The sequence below is a fragment of the Triticum urartu genome, chromosome 5 (genome assembly GCF_003073215.2).
Source record: "Triticum urartu cultivar G1812 chromosome 5, Tu2.1, whole genome shotgun sequence".
In the NCBI taxonomy this organism is placed as follows: domain Eukaryota; kingdom Viridiplantae; phylum Streptophyta; class Magnoliopsida; order Poales; family Poaceae; genus Triticum; species Triticum urartu.
The window spans coordinates 331785019-331806223 of record NC_053026.1 but is presented as its reverse complement, the minus strand read 5'-3'; the positions used below and the strand labels follow the sequence as shown (position 1 = coordinate 331806223).

The 21205-nt window shown below is 45.0% G+C and overlaps 1 protein-coding gene across 1 annotated transcript in view; it reads right to left on the bottom strand.

The window, feature by feature from the left end:
• LOC125507015 (structural maintenance of chromosomes protein 6B-like) overlaps positions 1-20658 on the bottom strand; it is an 85150-nt gene extending 64492 nt beyond the window's left edge. The window contains exon 1 of the mRNA XM_048671716.1: positions 20404-20658. Coding sequence (XP_048527673.1) covers positions 20404-20658 — 255 coding nt within the window. The remainder of the gene's footprint in view (positions 1-20403) is intronic.
• Positions 20659-21205: the final 547 nt, after the last annotated feature.

Here is a 21205-nt window from a genome sequence, read left to right as displayed (position 1 = left end):
AGGCACGGTTCGCAAGTACCAAGTGATTCATAATCAAGTAGTTCCAAAAGTCCATCAGTATGGAGTTTCTTCATGCGCTTTACACCGATATGACCTAAACGGCAGTGCCACAAATAAGTTGCACTATCATTATCAACTCTGCATCTTTTGGCTTCACCATTATGAATATGTGTATCACTACTATCAAGATTCATCAAAAATAGACCACTTTCAAGGGTGCATGACCATAAAAGATATTACTCATATAAATAGAACAACCATTATTCTCTGATTTAAATGGATAACTTCTCGCATCAAACAAGATCCAGATATAATGTTCACGCTCAACGCTGGCTCCAAATAACAATTATTTAGGTCTAATACTAATCCCGAAGGTAGATGTAGAGGTAGCGTGCCGACGGCGATCACATTGACTTTGGAACCGTTTCCCACTCGCATCGTCACCTCGTCCTTGGCCAGTGTTCGCTTAATCCGTAGTCCCTGTTTCGAGTTACAAATATTAGCAACAGAACCAGTATCAAATACCCAGGTGCTACTGCAAGCTCTGGTAAGGTACATATCAATAACATGTATATCACATATACCTTTGTTCACCTTGCCATCCTTCTTATCCGCCAAATATTTGGGGCAGTTCCGCTTCTAGTGACTAGTGTGCTTGCAGTAGAAGCACTCAGCCTCAGGCTTAGGTCCAGACTTGGGTTTCTTCTCTTGAGCAGCAACTTGCTTGTTCTTCTTCTTGAAGTCCCCCTTCTTCTTCCCTTTGCCATTTTTCTTGAAACTGGTGGTCTTATTGACCACCAACACTTGATGCTCCTTCTTGATTTCTACCTCTGCAGCCTTTAGCATTGCAAAGAGCTCGGGAATCGTCTTATCCATCCCTTGCATGTTATAGTTCATCATGAAGCTTTTGTAGCTTGGTGGCAGTGATTGAAGAATTCTGTCAATGGCGCTATCATCCGGAAGATTAACTCCCAGTTGAATCATGTGATTGCAGTACCCAGACATCTTGAGTATATGCTCACTGACAGAACTATTCTCCTCCATCTTGCAGCTATAGAACTTATTGGAGACTTCATATCTCTCAGTCCGGGCAATGTTTTGAAATATTAACTTCAATTCCTGGAACATCTCATATGCTCCATGACATTCAAAACATCGTTGAAGTCCCAGTTCTTAGCCGTAAAGCATGGCACACTAAACTATCGAGTAGTCATCAACACGTGACTGCCAGGCATTCACAATGTCTGTAGTTGCTGGCGCAGGTGGTACACCTAGCGGTGGTTCCAGGACGTAACTTTTTTGTGCAGCAATGAGGATAATCCTCAAGTTACGGACCCAGTCCATGTAATTGCTACCATCATCTTTCAACTTTGCTTTCTCAAGGAACGCATTAAAATTCAACGGAACAACAGCACGGGCCATCTATCTACAATTAACATAGACAAGCAAGATACTATCAGGTACTAAGTTCATGATAAATTTAAGTTCAATTAATCATATTACTTAAGAACTCCCACTTAGATAGACATCCCTCTAATCCTCTAAGTGATCACGTGATCCATATCAACTAAACCATAACCGATCATCACGTGAAATGGAGTAGCTTTCAATGGTGAACATCACTATGTTGATCATATCTACTATATGATTCACGCTCGACCTTTCGGTCTCAGTGTTCCGAGGCCATATCTGCATATGCTAGGCTCGTCAAGTTTAACCTGAGTATTCTGCGTGCGCAAAACTGGCTTGCACCCGTTGTAGATGGACGTAGAGCTTATCACACCCGATCATCATGTGGTGTCTGGGCACGAAGAACTTTGCAACGGTGCATACTCAGGTAGAACACTTTTATCTTGAAATTTTAGTGAGAGATCATCTTATAATGCTACCGTCAATCAAAGCAAGATAAGATGCATAAAAGATAAACATCACATCTCCGAAGCACCGTCATGATCACCATCATCACCGGCGCGACACCTTGATCTCCATCGTAGCATCGTTGTCGTCTCGCCAATCTCATGCTTCTACGACTATCGCTACTGCTTAGTGATAAAGTAAAGCATTACAGGGCGATTGCATTGCATACAATAAAGAGACAACCATATGGCTCCAGCCAGTTGTCGATAACTCGGTCACAAAACATGATCATCTCATAAAATAAAATTTAGCATCATGCTTTGACCATATCACATCACAACATGCCCTGCAAAAACAAGTTAGACGTCCTCTAATTTGTTGTTGCAAGTTTTACGTGGCTGCTACGGGCAGAGCAAGAACCATTCTTACCGAGGCATCAAAACCACAACGATCGTTCGTCAAGTTGGTGATGTTTTAACCTTCGCAAGGACCGGGTGTAGCCACACTCGGTTCAACTAAAGTTGGAGAAATTGACACCCGCCAGCCACCTGTGTGCAAAGCACGTCAATAGAACCAGTCTCATGTAAGCGTACGCATAATGTCGGTTCGGGCCGCTTCATCCAACAATACCACTGAACCAAAGTATGACATGCTGGTAAGCAGTATGACTAATATCGCCCACAACTCACTTGTGTTCTACTCGTGCATATGACATCTACGCATAAAAACCTGGCTCCTATGCCACTATTGGGGAACGTAGTAATTTCAAAAAAATCCTACGCACACGCAGGATCATGGTGATGCATAGCAATGAGAGGGAGAGTGTTGTCTACGTACCCTCGTAGACCGTTCGCAGAAGCGTTATATCAACGCGGTTGATGTAGTCGTACGTCTTCACGATCCGACCGATCCAAGTACCGAAAGCACGACACCTCCGAGTTTTGCACACGTTCGGCTCGGTGACGTCCTCTCCTTCTCGATCCAGCAAGAAGGGCGAAGTAGTAGATAAGTTCCGGCAGCACGACAGCGTGGTGACGGTGTTGGTGAAGAACAATCTTCGCAGGGCTTCGCCTAAGCACTACGAAAACTATGACGGAGGATAAACTAGAGGGGACGGGGTTGCCGGCACACGGCTTGGTGTTTCTTGATGTGTGTTGGGTGCTATCCCTACCCCTCTATTTATATGTTGAGCCTTGGGGTCGAAACTTGGAGTAAAAGCCTCCACAAGGTCGGTTTCAGCCGAAAGGCAAGAGTCCTTCTCGGACTCCAAGGCCATACGCCAGGGTTCCCGGCGTCTGGACCCAGACGCCAGGGACCCTAGCGTCTGGCCCCTAGACTCCGCAAAACTTCCTTTTGCGCTTTCCAAAAACCTTGTGGGCTTTCCCCTTTGGCCCAAATAAAGTGTTCTTGTATCCAAACATTTCGGGAAACATCCGGAACCCCTTCCGGTGAATTCTGGAACCCTTCCGGAGTCCAAACACTATTATCCCATATATCAATCTTTATCTCCGGACCATTCCGGAGTTCCTCGTCATTTCCGTGATCTCATCTCGGACTCCGAACAACATTCGGTCACCAACATACATAACTCATATAGTACTATATCGTCAACGAATGTTAAGCGTGCGGACCCTACGGGTTAGAGAACTATGTAGACATGACCAAGACACCTCTCTGGTCAATAACCAATAGCGGGACCTGGATGCCCATATTGGCTCCTACATATTCTACGAAGATCTTTATCGGTCAGACCGCATAACAACATACGTTGTTCCCTTTGTCATCGATATGTTACTTGCCCGAGATTTGATCGTCGGTATCTCAATACCTAGTTCAATCTCGTTACCAGCAAGTCTCTTTACTCGTTTCGTAATACATCATCCCGCAACTAACTCATTAGTTGCAATGCTTGCAAGGCTTATAGTGACGTGCATTACCGAGTGGGCCCAGAGATACCTCTCCGACAATCGGAGTGACAAATCCTATTCTCGAAATACGCCAACCCAGCAAGTACCTTCGGAGACACCTGTAGAGCACCTTTATAATCACCCAGTTATGTTGTGACGTTTGGTGGCACACAAAGTGTTCCTCCAGTAAACGGGAGTTGCATAATCTCATAGTCATAGGAACATGTATAAGTCATGAAGATAGCAATAGCAACAAACTAAGATCAAGTGCTAAGATAACGGAATGGGTCAAGCCAATCACATCATTCTCCTAATGATGTGATCCCATTAATCAAATGACAACTCATGTCTATGGTTAGGAAACTTAACCATCTTTGATCAACGAGCTAGTCAAGTAGAGGCATACTAGTGACACTCTGTTTGTCTATGTATTCACACATGTATTATGTTTCCGGTTAATACAATTCTAGCATGAATAATAAACATTTATCATGATATAAGGAAATAAATAATAACTTCATTATTGCCTCTGAGATGATCGTGTTTTGTAAGATATCTGACAACCGGCAGGAGCCTGATGGTTGTATCTTTATTGTATGAAATGCAAACACCATGTAATTGCTTTACTTTATCATGATGCGTTAGCGATAGTTGTAGAAGATATAGTTGGAGAGACGACCACAACGCTACGATGGAGATCAAGGTGTTGAGTTGGTGACGATGGAGATCATGATGATGCTTTCGAGATGCAGATCAAAAGCACAAGATGATGATGGCCATATCATGTCACATTTTTTTGATTGCATGCGATGTTTATCTTTTATGCATCTTATTTTTCTTAGAACGACGGTAGCATTATAAGATGATCCCTTCACTAAATTTCAAGGTAAAAGTGTTGAGTATGCACCGTTGCTACAGTTTGTCGCGTTGAGACACCACGTGATGATCGGGTGTGTTAGACTCTACGTTCACGTACAATGGGTGCAAGACAGTTTTGCACATGTGGAATACTTGGGTTAAACTTGACGAGCCTAGCATGTACAGACATGGCCTTGGAACACTGGAGAATGAAAGGTCGGACGTGAATCATATAGTAGATATGATCAACATATAGATGTTCAACATTGATGACTACTCCATCTCACGTGATGATGGACATGGGTTAGTTGATTTGGATCATGTATCATTTAGATGACTTGAGGGATGTCTATCTAGTGGGAGTTCTTAAGTAATTTTATTAATTGAACTTAAATTTATCATGAACTTAGTCTTAGTAGTTTTTGCATAATTATGTCATAGATCAATAGCTCGCGATGTAGCTCCCCTATTTTTGATATGTTCCTAGAGAAAACTAAGTTGAAAGATGATAGTAGCAAGGATGCGGACTTGGTCTGTGATCTGAGGATTATCCTCATTGCTGCATACAAGAATTATGTCCTTGATGCACTGCTAGGCGACAGACCTATTGCAGGAGCAGATACAGACGTTATGAAAGTTTGGCAAGCTCAATATGATGACTACTTGATAGTTTAGTGAACCATGCTTTACGACTTACAAGCGAGACTTCAAAACGTTTTGAATGCCACAGAGCATATGAGATGTTCCAAGAGCTAAAATTGGTATCTCGGACTCATGCCCATGTCGAGAGGTATGAGACCTCTGACAAGTACTTTGCCTACAAGATGGAGGAGAATGGCTCAGCTAGTGAGCATGCGCTCAGAATGTATGGGTACTACAATCGCTTGAATCAAGTGGGAGTTAATCTTCCATATAAGATAGTGATTGACAGAATTCTCCAGTCACTATCACCAAGCTACTAAAACTTCATGATGAACTATAATATGCAAGGGATAACGAAAAAGGATTCCCGAGCTCTTCGCAATGCTGAAATTCGCGAAGGTAGAAATCAAGAAAGAGCATCAAGTGTTAATGATTAACAAGGCCACTAGTTTCAAGAAAAAGGGCAAGGGGAAGAAAGGGAACTTCAAGAAGAATGACAAGCAAGTTGCCACTCCCGGGAAGAAGCTCAAAGATGGACCCAAGCCTGAACCTAAGTGCTGCTACTACAAAGGAAATGGTCACTGGAAGTGGAACTGCCCCAAAAACTTGGCAGATAAGAACGATGGCAAAGTTAACAAAGGTATATTTGATATACATGTTATTGATGTGTATTTTACTAGTGTTTGTAGTAACCCCTAGGTATTTGATACCGATTCAGTTGCTAAGACTAGTAACTCAAAACGGGAGTTGCAAAGACTAGTTAAAAGCGAGGTGACAATGTGTGTTGGAAATGATTCCAAGGTTGATATGATCACCATCGCACACTCCCTCTACCTTCAGGATTAGTGTTGAACCTAAATAAATGTTATTTGGTGTTTGCGATGAGCATGAATATGATTAGATCATGTCCATTTCAATACATTTATTCATTTAAGTCAGTAATTGTTGTTCTGTTTACATGAATAAAACCTTCTATGGTCATACACCCAATGTGAATGGTTTATTGAATCTCGATCGTAGTGATACATATTCATAATATTGATGCCAAAAGATGCAAATTTGATAATGATAGTGCAACATACTTGTGGAACTGCCGTTTAGGTCATATTGGTGTAAAGCGCATGAACAAACTCCAAGCAGATGGACTTTTGGAATCGCTTGATTATGAATCATTTGATACTTGCGAACCATGCCTCATGGGCAAGATGACTAAAACTCCATTCTCCGGAACAATGGAGCGAGCTAATGACTTATTGGAAATAATACATACCGATGTATGCGGTCCGATGAGTGTTGAAGCACGCGGCAGGTATCGTTATTTTCTGACCTTCACAGATGATTTGAGTAGGTATGGGTATATCTACTTGATGAAACACAAGTCTGAAACATTTGAATAGTTCAAGGAATTTCTGAGTGAAGTAGAGAATCATCATAACAAGAAAATAAAGTTTCTACAATCTGATCGCGGAGGCGAATATTTGAGTTATGAGTTTGGCCTTCATTTAAAACAATGTGGAATTGTTTCACAACTAATGCCACCTGGAACACTACAGCGTTATGGTGTATCCGAACGGCGTAACCGTACTTTATTGGATAAAGTGCGTTCTATGATGTCTCTTACTGATTTACCACTATCGTTTGGGGTTATGCATTAGAGACAGCCGCATTCACGTTAAATAGGTGTAACACCCACAATGCGGCTATATCTCCCACGTGACGAGGCACGACTTAGAGTCATAGCCGCATGGTAGGCTTCTCGCAAGAGGGGTAATCTTCACACATCCCATGTACTGAATAAGAAAGGGATAAAGAGTTGGCTTACAATCGCCACTTCACACAATACATAAATAATCCATACATCATCCTAAGTACAAGCAAAGGTCCGACTACGGAACCAAAATAAAAGGAAGATAACCCCAAATGCTAGATCCCGGATCGTCCCAACTGGGCTCCACTACTGATCATCAGGAAACAAAACATAGTAACGACCCAAATCCTTGTCGAACTCCAACTTGAGTTCAGTAGCATCACCTGCACTGGCATCATCGGCACCTGCAACTGTTTGGAAGTATTTGTGAGTCACGAGGACTTAGAAATCTCACACCCGCGAGATCAAGACTATTTAAGCTTATGGGTAGGAAAGGGTAGTGAGGTGGAGCTACAGCAAGCACTAAGCATATATGGTGGCTAACATACGCAAATAAGAGCGAGAAGAGAAGCAACGCAACGGTCGAGAAGCTAGAAGTGATCAAGAAGTGATCCTGAAACTACTTACGTTCAAGCATAACACAAGACCGTGTTCTCTTCCCGGACTCCGCCGAAAAGAGACCATCACGGCTACACACGCGGTTGATTCATTTTAATTAAGTTAAGTGTCAAGTTCTCTACAACCGGATATTAACAAATTCCCATCTACCACATAACTGCTGGCACGGCTCTTGAAAGTTTATACCCTGCAAGGGTGTCCCAACTTAGCCCATCACCAGCTCTCATGGTCAATGAAGGATATTCCTTCTCCCGGGAAGACCCGTTCAGTCTCGGAATCCGTGTTACAAGACATTTCGACAATGGTAAAACAAGACCAGCAAAGCCACCCGATGTGCCGACAAATCCCGACAGGAGTCGCACGTATCTCGTTCTCAAGGCACACCGGATGGGCAAGACATCGGGTTGGCATAGAACCTGGTTGCTCAGGGGGCGCCGGACATCGCCCAGTTTGGACCAACACTCAGAGGAGCACTGGCTCGGGGGTTTAAAATAAAGATGACCCTTGAGTCTGCGGAACCCAAGGGAAAAAGGCTTAGGTGGCAAATGTTAAAACCAAGGTTGGGCCTTGCTGGAGGAGTTTTATTCAAAGCGAACTGTCAAGGGGCTCCCATAACACCCAACCGCGTAAGGAACGCAAAATCAAGGAACATAACACCGGTATGACGGAAACTAGGGCAGCAAGAGTGGAACAAAACACCAGGCAAAAGGTCGAGCCTTCCACCCTTTACCAAGTATATAGATGCATTAATTAAATAATAGATATTATGTTATCCCAACAAAATCCATGTTCCAACATGGAACAAACTTCAACTTCACCTGCAACTAGCAACGCTATAAGAGGGGCTGAGCAAAAGCGGTAACATAGCCAAACAACGGTTTTCTAGGAAGGAGGGTTAGAGGCTTGACATGGCAATATGGGAGGCATGATATAACAAGTGGTAGGTAGTGCGACAGAACGATAGAGCGAAACAACTAGCAAGCAAAGATAGAAGTGATTTCGAGGGTATGGTCATCTTGCCCGCAAAGTTCTTAGAGTCGTCGAAAGCTTGATCTTCGATAGCGTACTCAACAGGTTCCTTGGTCACGTACTCGTCTCCCGGATCTACCCAAGGCAAGAACACAAGCAAATGCACAACAATCAATCACGATGCAATGCACAAGCAACATGATGCAATACATGGCATGATATGCAAGATGTGATATGCAATGCATATGCGTGCTTCGAAAGGGAAAGAAAGATCAAGGCATCAACTTGACAAACCAACTATGTCGTTGTAAAGATGAGATGATTTTGGTAGAAATCGATATAAAGATCACTGTAAACGGATGCACGGTTTGCAAATGGCAAGCAAAACAAGAATGACACAAAACTGCGATTAACAGCACGATGGCACTTAGAATGCAACAAGAAACTAAGCTACTGCACTCCAACATATCAACAAGGCATATGGCAGTGATGTACAAGAGATTCTTGACAAAACATGAACACTGAGCTACGGCTAAATCACACTAGAACAGGTTCAAACAAGCATGGCAAAAGTGCAAAAGATATCAGCTTCAGAGACAAATACTAACATGTCAAAAACAACATCAGGAAGCACTGTTTAGAGCTAGCAAACAACATGCTACAGGAACATATCATAGCTAATAAAGGCATGGCATGATTCTAACAAAAGCATAGATCAAAAGTCTCTAACTGAACATGAGCCAAAAAGGCACAGAAGATATGATGGCACCCATGTAAACATAGCAAGTTTTTATTAACAGTTTCAGACAGCAGAAAAACAGAGCATGTCATAAACAGAATTATGATAGCAACTTTGTGAGCTCATGCCACTCACCACAAAGCATGGCATGACAACATAAGCATATCAACGGTAAGAAGACATGTTCCTGAAGCTAAACATGGAAGAGCAAGTTCATAGGATGCATGGATCACTAGCAACAACCATGGAAATATTGATTAACATGTGAACATTCTGCCAAGAACATTTTATAGAAAAAGTAGAGCAAGAAAAGGGTATGCTAGGGCACTCCATAATTGCAAACAGGGGCATGCATGGATATAGCATAACCACATGTTCAAAACAACATTACTGAAGTATCTCACAATAAGCATGGATCTCATTGTAGCATCTAGTTTACATGGCATCAAAATAACAGCAGGAATAGACAGCAAAATCCGAAGTCCGTGAAAATAGCAACATTGTGAAGCCTAGTTTGCATGCTTGTGCTAGTCACCACATAGATCACAAAAATACAAGGCTTGCACCTCTGTAAAGATTACATGGTGTAGTTCAAAACACATGTAGAACTCATGCTCATATGATGCACACATCAAATTCAACAAAAAATGACAAATCATCATGATCTGATAAGCACCAGCAGTTAACATTTTATAGCACTTTTGCATCAATGAAAATGGAATCAAAACAGGCAGTAACATGCATGGAAATGCTACTGGCATGAAGAGCTCAAAGAGATGAACAATTTGATATATCATATGCATGATTTGGATCCACGGTCATGGAGATACGACATGAGGAACATGGTATGAAAATATTAGGATCCAAGGACTTAGTGAAGATATACCCTCCGGTTCTGGATCTAGGGTTCGTCAGCATGCTTCCTAAGGTTTGCCATGAGGTCACCAGAGACATCGCTGGAGTGGAGGAACTAGGAGGCCGGAGCTTCTCCGGGCCGGATCTCGCCGGATCCGGCCGGCGACGAGCCGGAGAGGCGGCGAGGCGCGGCGGGGCGGCGGTCTCCAGCGCGGATGGCGGCGGCCGGCGTGAGGAGTGGAGATAGCGAGGAGGAGCCGGGCATCACGGCGATGGAGTGCGGAGGCGCGGGTAGGCGGAGCCAGGCGACGCGGCGAGCGCGGACGGCGGCGCGGGCGTTGACTGGCGCGGGGCGACGCTCGGGCTTCATGGGCCTGCCCCGGGCCGAGCGGGCCGGCGCGGTGGGAAGGTGGTGGCGGCCACGTGGCGTATCGCCACTGGCTACGGGGCAGCGGTGATCTCGTCTGGTGAGGCCGGACGTGTCCGGTGGCGGCAGGGGATTATTACTAGGGTTTGGACTGCGTGAAAATTCGGGGAGGGGCACATATTTATAGGTAGAGGGAGTTTGGAGTGTCCAAATGAGGTGTAGTTTTCACCCACACGATCGTGATCCGACGACGGAGGACATGGAGATGGTTTAGATGGGTTATTGGGCTGTTTTGGAGGGGTGTTGGGCTGCAAGACACAAGAGGCTTTTGTGGTTACCCGATTAATCGTTGGGGTATCAAACGGGCTCCAAATGGAATGAAATTTGACAGGCAGTCTACCGGTGGTGTACCAAGGCCACTTGACAAATCTTGGTCCATTCCGAGAATGTTTAACACCCACTCACGAAAAGAGACAAGAGGGGTGCGCCGGTGCATGTGGGAGTGTCAGATTGCGAAACAGACAACGGGGAAAATGCTCGGATGCACGAGACGAACACGAATGCAAATGCGATGCACATGATGACATGATATGAAATGCATGACATGAACAAAATGCAAAATGAAGAAAAAACCCAACCACGAAAGGAATCTCATAACTTAAAGCCGAAAATGGCAAGAGTCGGAGTTACAAATATGGCAAGTTACATCCGGGGTGTTACAATAGGGCACCATCTAATTCCGTTGAGATGACACTGTATGAACTATGGTTTGGCAAGAAACCTAAGCTATCGTTTCTTAAAGTTTGGGGTTGCGACACTTATGTCAAAAGGCTTCATCCTGATAAGCTCGAACCCAAATCGGAGAAGTGCGTCTTCATAGGATACCCTGCGGAAACAATTGGGTACACCTTCTACCACAGATCCGGTGGCAAGATTTTTGTTGCCAAGAATGGATCCTTTCTAGAGAAGGAGTTTCTCTCGAAAGACGTGGGTGGGAGGAAAGTAGAACTTGATAAGGTAGTTGTACCTTCTCTTGAATTGGAAAGTAGCACATTAGATAAATCCATTCCCGTGATGCCTACACCAACTAGAGAGGAAGGAAATGATAATGATCATGAAACTTCAGATCAAGTTGCTACTGAACCTTGTAGGTCAACCAAAACATGATCCGCACGAGAGTGGTACGGTAATCATGTCCTGGAAGTCATGTTATTAGACCAAGGCAAACCTACGAACTGTGAAGAAGCTATGATGAGCCCAGATTCCAAAAGATGGCTTGAGGCCATGAAATCTGAGAACAAAGTGTCGACTTTGGAGGACTTTCTCGATGATCGGCAAGCCATAGATAATAAATGGATCTTCAAGGAGAAGACTGACACTGATGGTAATATTACTGTCTACAAATCTTGACTTGTCGCGAAAGGTTTTCGACAAAGTTCAAGGAGTTGACTACGATGAAACTTTCTCACCCGTAGGGATGCTTGAGTCCATCTGAATCATGTTGGCAATTTCCACATTTTGTGGTTATGAAATCTGGCAAATGGATGTCAAAATTGCATTCCTTAATGGATATCTCAAGGAAGATTTGTATATGATGCAACCAGAAGGTTTTGTCGATCCTAAAGGTGCTAAAAAGTGTGCAAGCTCTAGCAATCCATCTATGGACTGGTGCAAGCATCTCGGAGTTGGAATATAGGCTTTGATAAGATGATCAAAGATATGGTTTTATACAGACTTACGGTGAAGCCTGTATTTACAAGAAAGTGAGTGGGAGCTCTTTAGCATTTCTGATATTATATGTGGATGACATATTGCTGATTGGAAATGATATAGAATTTCTAGATAGCATAAAAGGATACTTGAATAAGAATTTTTCAATGAAAGACCTCGGTGAAGCTGCTTACATATTGGGCATCAAGATCTATAGAGATAGATCAAGACGGTTGATAAGACTTTCAATGAGTACATACCTTGACAAGATTTTGAAGGAGTTCAAAATGGATCTGTCAAAGAAGAAGTTCTAGCCTGTATTGTAAGGTGTGAAGTTGAGTAAGACTCAAAAAAACCCGACCACGGCAGAAGATAGAGAGATAATGAAAGTCATTCCCTATGCCTTAGCCATAGGTTCTATGAAGTATGCCATGTTGTGTACCAGACATATTGTGTACCTTGCCATGAGTTTTGTAAGGGGGTGCAATAGTGATCCAGGAGCAGATCACTGGACAATGGTCAAAATTATCCTTAGAGGACTAAGGAAATGTTTCTCGGTTATGGAGGTGGTAAAGAGTTACGTTGATACAAGCTTTGACACTGATCAGGATGACTTTGAGTCTCAATCTAGATACATATTGAAAATGGGAGCAATTAGCTAGAGTAACTCCATGTAGAGCATTGTAGACACATAAATTTGCAAAATACATATGGATCTGAATATGACATGCCCGTTGACTAAACCTCTCTCACAAGAAAAACATGATCACACCTTAGAACTCTTTGGGTGTTAATCACATATCGATGTGAACTAGATTATTGAGTCTAGTAAACTCTTTGGGTTTGGTCACATAGCGATGTGAACTATGGGTGTTAAATCACATGGTGATGTGAACTAGATTATTGACTCTAGTGCAAGTGGGAGACTGAAGGAACTATGCTCTAGAGGCAATAATAAAGTTGTTATTTTATATTTCCTTATTCATGATAAGGGTTTATTATTCATGCTAGAATTGTATTGATCGGAAACCTTAATACATGTGCGAATACATAAGCAAACACTGTGTCCCTAGTGAGACTCTACTAGACTAGCTCGTTGATCAAAGATGGTTAAGGTTTCCTAACCATAGACATGAGTTGACATTTGATAACGGGTTCACATCATTAGGAGAATGATGTGATGGACAAAACCCATCTGTTAGCTTAGCATATTGATCATTCAGTTTATTGCTACTGCTTTCTTCATGTCAAATACATATTCCTTCGACTATGAGATTATGCAACTCCTGGATACCGGAGGAATGCCTTATGTGCTATCAAATGTCACACCAGAATTGGGTGATTATAAAGATGCTCTACATGTATCTTTGAAGGTGTTTGTTGAGTTGGCATAGATCGAGATTAGGATTTGTCACTCCGAGTATTGGAGAGGTATATCTGGGCCCTCTCGGTACATCATAAGCTTGCAAGCAAATGACTAAGGAGTTAGTCACGAGGTGATGTATTACGGAACGAGTAAAGAAACTTGCCAGTAACAAGATTGAACTAGGTATGAAGATACTGGCGATCAAATCTCGGGCAAGTAACATATCGATGGACAAAGGGAATTATGTATGTTGTCATAACAGATCGACCGATAAAGATCTTCGTAGAATATGTAGGAGCCAATATGGGCATCCAGGTTCCGCTATTGGTTGTTGACCGGAGAGGTGTCTCAGTCATGTCTACATAGTTCTCGAACCCGTAGGGTCTATACGCTTAATGTTCATTGACGATATAGTATTATATGAGTTATGTGATTTGGTGACCGGATGTTGTTCGGAGTCCCGGATGAGATCACGGACATGACGAGGAGTCTCGAAATGGTTTAGAGGTAAAGATTGATATATAGGATGATACTATTTGGTCTCCAGAATGGTTTCGGGATGCACCGAAAAGTTATCGGAAATAGGAAGGGGTTCCAGAGGCACCGGGAGAGTATTGGACCTTAGTGGGCCAAGTGGAAGGGAACACACCAGCCCACATGGGCTGGTGCGCCCCTTTAGGGCAGCCACACCTAATACATGGTAAAGGCTGTGAGGGAGTCCTGGATTAAGGGGTCCTCAGATGGTTGGGTTATGCGACATGGGCCGACTGATGGGCCGTGAACATACGAGATAGAAGGCCTTCCCCCATGTACGGATGGGATTCTCCTTTGCATGGATGGCAAGCTTGGCGTTCGGATGTGAAGATTCCTTTCTCTATAAACCGACTCTGTACAACCCTAGGCCCCTCCCGTGTCTATATAAACCGAAGGGTTTAGTCCGTAGAGGCAATCATTATCATTCAGGCTAGACATCTAGGGTTTAGCCATTACGATCTCGAGGTAGATCAACTCTTGTAACCCCTATACTCATCAAAGTCAATCAAGTGGGAATTAGGGTATTATCGCCATCAAGAGGGCATGAACCTAGGTAAACATCGTGCTGTCTCCTGTTACCTTCGATCCTCAGACGCATAGTTCGGGACCCCCTACCCGAGATCGGCCGGTTTTGACACTGACATTGGTGCTTTCATTGGGAGTTCCTCTATATTGTCAATAGCAGGATCGATGGCTCGCCGTGTCGTCAACGAGAAAATCACCTCTGGAAGGGCCCTAGCTCCTGGGCAGATCCTCCATCTCGGTAGTTTCACCATGGGCACCTGCCCAGCCATTAAGACCAAGGCGGTCTCTCGGATTGCCAAAAATCATCTCCGCATCAACCCCGTAAGTGTTGATAGGACGGATCCGGCAGATATCTCATCTTTGAATGAACTGCTAGATCACATCACTGCCCTGGGGGTCGCAACAGACTATGATCTGATTGGGCTTAAACCCGATTAGAGGGAAATCAGGTCCCCACCTGTCACCCACCTGTTGACAATTGTGGAGGAGCAAGTTGAGGATACATCTCCTCCTATTCTAAGAACAAACTATGTTCGGATCTCCGAGCCCTGCGAGCGGGATACCCATCTTCGGGAAGAGACCCTTCATCCTCCGGACATAGAACCAGGCGTTGAGCCTAATAATTCCCACGACACTCCGGATCCTGGGCCGGTAACCTCAAAAATCTTTCAAATTCTGGATTCCACAGTGGGTCGGGGCTTGGATTTAAACCCACCCACCCACCACAAGCAATACTCTCCAAGCAATTCCGGTCCCCCGGGCATATGCTACTTAATGTATGTACGACAGCAACCTCGGGAAACAATCCATCCCTTTTGGGCTAGATTCCTACTTGTTAAAAACAAGATTAAAGATTGTTGCGACGACGATGTGGTATCACTCTTTTGCCCCAACTGTATAGATGAAGGGATCCTCAATGCCCTCAATCGACACCGCATACTGCACTTTGTAGATTTGGCACACATAGTACAGAAGTATTGCACAATCGTAAGCGCCTGGAATGCCCAGACAGCTCGGTGGGAACCACCGGCCTTTAAGCCACCCACTGGTCGGGCAAAAAGGATGCACCCTCGGGGGCACCTGATCATCACTACACAGAGAAGAAATTCAAGCCCTTAACAGGACATAGAACTGTCCTTGATGAATGGCTCGACAAGCCTTGTCAGATACACACGAAGCCAACATCCGAACCAACACATAGCCTTCGGGCATGTTGGATACTCCGGCAGGTAGCTAAGAGTGGTGAAGCCATCCTCACTAACACTACCCCAGACAAGTACTCCCCGGAGGATAACGATCTCAATGTGCTTACGATCTTCGAGACCTTTTCTTCAAACAATCGATGTAAAAGGGCACGCCGCGACCTCGCCGAAGTCAACCAAGTAGCCATAGTCAATCCTCGGAATGACATGGCGATAACCTTCAACACTACTGACAAACCATGGGACCGATCAGTCCGAGCACCAGCCGCTCTAGTTTCGAACCCAATTGTGGACAACTTTCGGCTGACTAAAGTGCTCATGGACGGTGGCAGCGGATTAAACCTCATTTATGAGGAAATGCTCAACAAAAAGCAAATGGACAAGAACCGCATCGAGCAAAGCAGTACAAACTTTCGAGGTAGTATTCCCAGTCGAGAAGCATGATATTTGGGAAAAATTAAACTTGATGTACTATTCGGCACGCCTGAGAACTACAGGTCCGAAGAGTTAATCTTCCAGGTGGCATCTTTCAACAACGGATATCACGCCCTGTTGGGCCAAGATCCATTCACACGCTTTCAAGCTATACCTCTTTACGGGTACATGAAGCTCAAAATGCCTGGGCCCAACGGAGTCATCACTATCGCTAGTGATTCGGACATAGCGCTCCGCGCCGAAAACAAAACCGCATCCCTGGCCCTTGAGGCACTATCCAAAGCCCTCACGGCCGAGGAGCTCACCGCTATGTGCTCCACAGTGGATAGAGACGACGTAATTCTTGATAAAAGGCCTAAATCCACTTCTTTCAAGCCAGCAGACGAAATATTCAAATTCCAAGTCCACCAGACGGATCCTAATAAAACAGCAGCCATCGGAGCACAGCTGGACCCGACGGTCAACGCCGCTCTAAGAGCATTCCTGCGCGAGAATTGGGACATCTTCACCTGGCACCTTTCGGATATGCCAGGAATCCCACGCAGACTGGCCAAACACAGCCTCAACATAATAAAGGGGTTCAAGCCAGTCAAGCAGACCCTTCGGCGATTTTCCAGAACCAAGCGACAAGCTATGGTGGAGGAGCTAGCCAAACTACTTGAAGCCGGATTTATTCAAGAGATAAAACACCTGGATTGGATAGCAAACCTGGTCATGGTGCCCAAGAAGGACAAATCCTGGCGCCTTTGTGTCGATTTCAAATACCTCAATAAAGCATGCCATAAGGACCCCTTCCCACTGCCCCGCATTGACCAGATCATCGATGCAACCGCAGGACACGATTCATTATGTTTCCTTGATGCATACTCTGGATACCATCACATTAATATGAAGGAATCCGACCAAGCCGCAACGGCATTCATTACCCCGTACGGCCTTTATGCTTCAACACTATGCCTTTTGGACTCAAAAACGCCGGTGCCACCTACCAACGCATGATTCAAACATGCCTGGAAAAAAATTGGCAAGACGGTGGAGGCATATGTAGATGATGTAGTCATCAAAACTAAACATGTCGAATCATTGGTGGACGACTTACTTCTCACATTCGACAACCTTCGAACATATGACATACGGCTCAATCCAGAAAAATGTGTTTTCGGCGTTCCGGCCGGAAAGCTGCTCGGGTTCATCATTTCCAATAGAGGAATCGAGGCAAACCTGGCCAAAAATCCGAGCCTTGTCATAGTTGGCAATTCCAACAGACCTAAAGCAGGTCCAAAAACAAGCTGGGTGTGTGGCAGCCTTGAGCCGCTTTATCTCCAGATTAGGAGAGAAGGTGCTGCTGCTATATCGCCTGCTTCGACGTACTGACCACTTTGAGTGGACGGACGTGGCAACAACCGGGTTGGAAGAAATAAAAGCTCTACTAACAGACAACCTAGTCCTTGCCGCGCCTAACATCGGCGAATCCATGCTACTATAAATATCTGCAACCCACCAGGTGGTGAGCGCAATACTCGTCGTTGAACGAGAGGAAGAGGGTCATAAATTCCCATTCCATAAACCTGTATACTATGTATCGGCGGTTCTCACACCATGTAAATCCCAATACCCGCACTATCAAAAGATAGCATATGCGGTTTTCATGGAATCTCGGAAAGTGAGACACTACTTTCAAGAGTGGTCGATCACGGTGGCCTCCAAGGTACCACTCAATGATATCATAAATAATTGAGGCGCCACTGGCCGAATTGCAAAAGGGCCATCGAGCTCCTACCATTCGAAATAACGTAGAAACCACACAGGGCTATTAAATCTCAGGTGTTGGCCGACTTCATCTCCGAATGGACAGAAGCCGAATTCCCCAAAGAATACGACACATACTCCAACTGAGTGATGTACTACGATGGCCCTAAAATGTTAGCCGGACTGGGGGCAGGTCTCATCCTAACATCCCCTACTGGGGACACAGTCCGTTATGTATTGCAAATCATGTACATGGACTCCAATAACGCAGCCATATGAGGCCCTACTGCATGGTCTCCGGATGGCTGTTTCTATGGGCATACAACGCCTTGAGGTGCGCCGGGATTCATACCTCGCAATATCCCAAATAAACGGAGAATTCGATGCAAAAGATCCCAAGATGGTAGCTTACCGCAATGTTGTGCTCAAAATATCAGCTCGGTTCGAGGGGCTCGAGTTTCATCACATGGCCCAAGACAGTAACCAAGCAGCGGACATCCTTGCTCGAATGGGCGCTAAACGCGACCTCGTCCCGCCTAACACCTTCATGGAAAGGCTCTTCAAGCCATCCGAGGTATGGCGGGACGAGAGCGGAAATACCAGTCCGACGCCTATTACACCCCCGGATGCCGAACACGATTCGGACATCATCGGGGGCTCGGGCACAGAACCAACACCTTCCGCCCATGTAATCATGGCGGTAATCGCCCCATGGACTGAACCCTTCCTGGCCTACCTTAATAGGCGGGAGCTCCCTCAGGACCAGAATGAGGGTAGTTGCATTGTTCGATGTTCAAAAGCCTACAAGGTTCATGAAGGAGACTATCGGTGTCAAAACCGGCGGATCTCGGGTAGGGGGTCCCGAACTGTGCATCTAAGGTTCGGGCCATCTCTATGGAGGTAATACCCTACTTCCTTCCTGATTGATCTTGATGAATGTGAGTATTACAAGAGTTGATCTACCACGAGATCGTAATGGCTAAAACCCTAGAAGTCAAGCCTATATGATTATGATTGTTTCTGCCTCTACGGACTAAACCCTCTGGTTTATATAGACACCGGAGGGGACTAGGGTTATACAAAGTCATTTAGAGAGAAAGGAATCTTCATATCCGAACACCAAACTTGCCATCCATGCCAAGGAGAGTCCCATCCAGACACGGGTGAGAGTCTTCGGTCTTGTATCTTCATAGCCCATCAGTCCGGCCCATGTCCAAAACAACATCAGGAAGCACTGATTAGAGCTATCAAACAACATGCTACAGGAACATATCATAGCTAATAAAGGCATGTCATTATTCTAATAAAATCATAGATCAAAAGTCTCTTACTAAACATGAGCCAAAAAGGCACAGAAGATATGATGGCACCCATGTAAACATAGCAAGTTTTTATTAACAGTTTTAGACTTAGCAGAAAAACAGAGCATGACATAAACATAATTATGATAGCAACTTTGTGATTTCATGCCACTCACCACAAAGCATTGCATGACAATATAAGCATATCAACAGTAAGAATACATGTTCCTAAAGCTAAACATGGAAGAGCAAGTTCATAGGATGCATGGATCGCTAGCAACAACTATGGTAATATTGATTAACATGTTAACATTCTGCTAGGAACATTTTATAGCAAAAGTAGAGCAAGAGAAGGATATGCTAGGGCACTCCATAATTGCAAACAGGGACATGCATGGATAGAGCATAACCACATGTTCAAAACATCATTAGTGAAGTATCTCAAAACAAACATGGATCTAACTGTAGCATCAAGTTTACATGGAATCAAAATAACAGCAGGAAAAGACTTAGCAAATCCTAAGTCCCTGAAAATAGCAACATTGTGAAGCCTAGTTTGCATGCTTGTGCTAGTCACCACATAGATCACAAAAATACAAGGCTTGCACGTCTGTAAAGATGGCATGGTGTAGTTCAAAACACATGTAGACCTCATGCTCATATGATGCAAACATCAAATGCAACAAAAATGACAAATCATCATGATGTGATAAGAACCAGCAGTTAACATTTTATAGCACTCTTGCATAATGAAATTGGAATCATAACAGGCAGTAACATGCATGGAAATGCTACTGGCCTGAAGACCTCAATGAGACGAACAATTTGATATATCATATGCATAATTTGGAGCGACGGTCATGGAGATACGACATGAGGAACATGGCATGAAAATATTAGGATCCAAGGACTTGGTGAAAATATACCCTCCAAATCTGGATCTAGGGTTCATTGGCACGCTTCCCGAGGTTCGCCGTGAGGTCACCGGAGACGTCGCCGGAGTGGAGGAAGTAGGAGGCCGGAGCTTCTCCGGGCCGGATCTCGCCGGATCCTGCCGGCACCGAGCCGGAGAGGCGGCGAGGCGCGGCGGGGCGGCGGTCTCCGGCGCGGCGGCCGGCGGCCGGCGTGAGGAGCGGCGACAGCGAGGTGGAGCCGGGCGTCGCGGCGAGGGATTGTGGTGGCGCAGGGAGGCGGAGCCGGGCGGCGCGGCGAGCGTGGACGGCGGCGCGGGCGTTGACCGGCGCGGGGCGGTGCTCGGGCTTCGGCGGCCCGCCCCAGGCTGAGCGGGCCGACGCGGTGGGAAGGTGGCGGCGGCCACGTGGCGTCTCGCCACTGGCTGCAGGGCGGCGGCGATCTCGTCCGGTGAGGCCGGACATGTCCGGTGGCAGCGGGGGATTATTACTAGGGTTTGGACTGCGCGAAAAATCGGGGAGGGGCACATATTTATAGGTATAGGGAGTTTGGAGTGTCCAAATGAGGTGTAGTTTTCACGCACATGATCGTGATCCAACGATGGAGGACATGGAGATGGTTTAGATGGGTTATTGGGCTGTTTTGGAGGGGTGTTGGGCTGCAACACACAAGAGGCTTTTGCGGTTACCCGGTTAACCGTTGGGGTATCAAACGGGCTCCAAATGGAACGAAATTTGATAGGCGGTCTTCCGGTGGTGTACCAAGGCCACTTGACAAATCTTGGTCCATTCCAAGAACGTTTAACACCCGCTCACAAAAAGAGACAAGAGGGGTGCGCCGGTGCATGTGGGAGTGTTGGATTGCGGAACGGACAACGTGGAAAATGCTCGGATGCATGAGACGAACACGAATGCAAATGCGATGCACATGATGACATGATATGAAATTCATGACATGAACAAAATGCAAAACAAAGACAAAATCCAACCACGAAAGGAATCTCATTACTTA